We start from the raw sequence: 2,214 nt of genomic DNA, 5'->3' as shown, positions 1-2,214 counted from the left end.
ACGCCGTTTCGCGCGGGAGTGCGAGTAGGGCGTGGCCCGTTGGTGGCGCTAGTGTCGCGGCAGGTGCGTTCCGTTACGCACCGTTTCGTAGTGTTTCGCCGCTAGGAGCGCTGTGTGCGTGGAGGTAGGCGGAGGCTTATCACGGTTCCGTTATCATTACTAGTGTCTCGTGGTACTAGTGGTGGTAGCCGTGATAAGTGGTACTAGTGACGTGGTACCAGTTGTGCGAGTCGGTTACCGGACTCGGAAGGCGGGGAAAGTGCGATCTTCCCCACCCGCGTAGGGGACAATTCGACAATTGTCCCACTAAAAAAGTGCGCGAACAGACCGGTGTCGATTTGAGTCGGTCTGTTTAAAGCCCGTTAGGGTGCTGTTCCTGTTCAGTTCGAGAGGTGCAGTCAGCGCACAGGTAAGGTGTTAGGCTTTATTACTGTGACTGGTGTACTAGTACAAGTGAATTTTCACTTGGAAACTACACCACGAACAGATTTTTAGGTTAAGGCTTTTCAGCAGGGAAACGCACCGTAAGGAATGAGCCTCCTGGACATGTCCTTGACGGGTGCTGGGGGTGTGGAGGGGGTTTTGGTGCCGTGCAACCCGGAGGCGGTTGACGGTATCCAAATAAGACCGGGCATGGAGGAGGCTGGTATGGAGGTAGACGGTTGTCGACCTGAGGCCAGGGTGTCCTCCTTCCCGGAGAAGGTTAGGATCGTAGGAAGGGATCTAGATAAGCTCCTTCTCGCCGAGAAGGAGAAGAAGAAGTTGTCGGCGGCCGCTCATCGGTCAATTTTGGAAATTAGGGATAGGTACGAGGTTCTTCTGGATGAGGCTTGCCGGCAGAACACCGTTCTGCTGGGAAGGATAGAGGAGGCCAGGACAAGGCATGTGTGTAGGGCGCCGGATAGGGTGACGGCTAAGGTCACCGAGAAGAAGGAGGCGCCACCTCCGAAGGTGGGGGTGAAAACAAAGCCCCCTAAGAAGAAGCAGGTGGAGGTACCCGTACCTCCATCGAAGAAGAAGGAAAAAACCGAAGGGCAATTCACAGAGGTGGTGTCCAAGAAGACGAGGAAGAAGAAGAAGAAGAAGGCCATCAAGACAGCCGAGACTGCGGGGCCGTTGGCCCCTGATAAGACGCGTCGAGCCATTGATAAGGTGAAGGCAAGGGCTCCGGCCCGTGCCTTCATCGTGTCGGTCGGCGAGGCGGGCACCGGGGAGGCCAAGAGGCAACTCTGGGCCGACCTGGTTAAGGGGGTGGGGGCCCCCAGGATCAGTATTGCAACATCACTCCCGAGAGGAGACATCTTGGTGAAGCCGGCGGATGAGGGCACGTACAAAGCCCTCAAGGACATGGAGGTGGCAGGGAAGAGAGTGAGAGAGGAAGCGGCCAAGTGGCCGACTGTCCTGATTTATGACGTGGACAGGGATGTGACGCGTGAGAGTCTACCGGGGAGGATCGTGGATCAGAACCAGGAGCTAGGTTTGGACAAGGAGTCTGTCGTACCCCTCTTCATGAAGGGTAGCAAGACAGACGAGCAGGTCTGGTGGGTCTGCTCCGTCAGGCCTAGCAGCTATAGGCTAGTCGTAGGGAAGAGCCTATACATTGGCATGTCCAGGTGCAGGGTAAAAGAGTACGTTGACGTGGTCAGGTGCTTCAAGTGCCAGCACTTCGGGCATAAGGCCTCTAAGTGTCAGGCGAAGGTGGACACTTGTGGGCGCTGTGCAGTCCAGGGTCATAGGGCTAAGGACTGCCAGAGAGCGTCAGTCAAGTGCGCCAACTGTGGTCTGAGGTTCCAGTCGGGACACAAAGACTGCTCGGCTTTGGTGAAGGCGACCTTCATGGTCGCTCGTAGGACAGATTTCGGAAAGAAATGAACTCTTCGAACTACTGTGTGGTCCAGCTGAACATGAACGGGAACACTCTCGTGTCTGATCAGATACTGGACTATAGCAGGGCTAACGGGGTGGAGGTACTTCTGCTTCAAGAAGTTCCGACCTCGGGAGAAAGACTGGTAGGTTTTGACTATGGCGCCGTGAAAACGGTTCTCAGCTGTAGGGATGGTAGTGCAGGGGCGGCCATAGTTGTCCTAAATCAGGACATCGAGGTGGTCGCCCTGCAGGGGCTCTGCGATAGGTACTGCGCCGTGGCCAGCCTCAGGAAGAAGTCTGGCCGGGCGGTCGTCTTCGTGTCAGCGTACTTCAAGTACAGCATCCCGA

At 56.1% G+C, this 2,214-nt stretch overlaps 1 protein-coding gene across 1 annotated transcript; it reads left to right on the top strand.

Moving 5' to 3' along the window:
• The first annotated feature begins 531 nt into the window (after positions 1-531).
• On the top strand, positions 532-1,872 carry LOC132926261 (uncharacterized). The gene has a single exon (XM_060990596.1). The coding sequence runs from the start codon at positions 532-534 to the stop codon at positions 1,870-1,872; it is 1,341 nt and encodes a 446-aa protein (XP_060846579.1).
• The last annotated feature ends 342 nt before the right edge of the window (positions 1,873-2,214 follow it).

This window comes from Rhopalosiphum padi, chromosome 3 (assembly GCF_020882245.1).
Source record: "Rhopalosiphum padi isolate XX-2018 chromosome 3, ASM2088224v1, whole genome shotgun sequence".
NCBI classification, from domain to species: Eukaryota; Metazoa; Arthropoda; class Insecta; order Hemiptera; family Aphididae; genus Rhopalosiphum; species Rhopalosiphum padi.
The sequence above is the reverse complement of the archived record's forward strand: the minus strand, read 5'-3'. Positions and strand labels throughout refer to the sequence as shown.

Excerpts from the sequence above, each read along its gene's own strand:
- LOC132926261 (XM_060990596.1), top strand. The coding sequence starts at position 532 with ATGAGCCTCCTGGACATGTCCTTGACGGGTGCTGGGGGTGTGGAGGGG.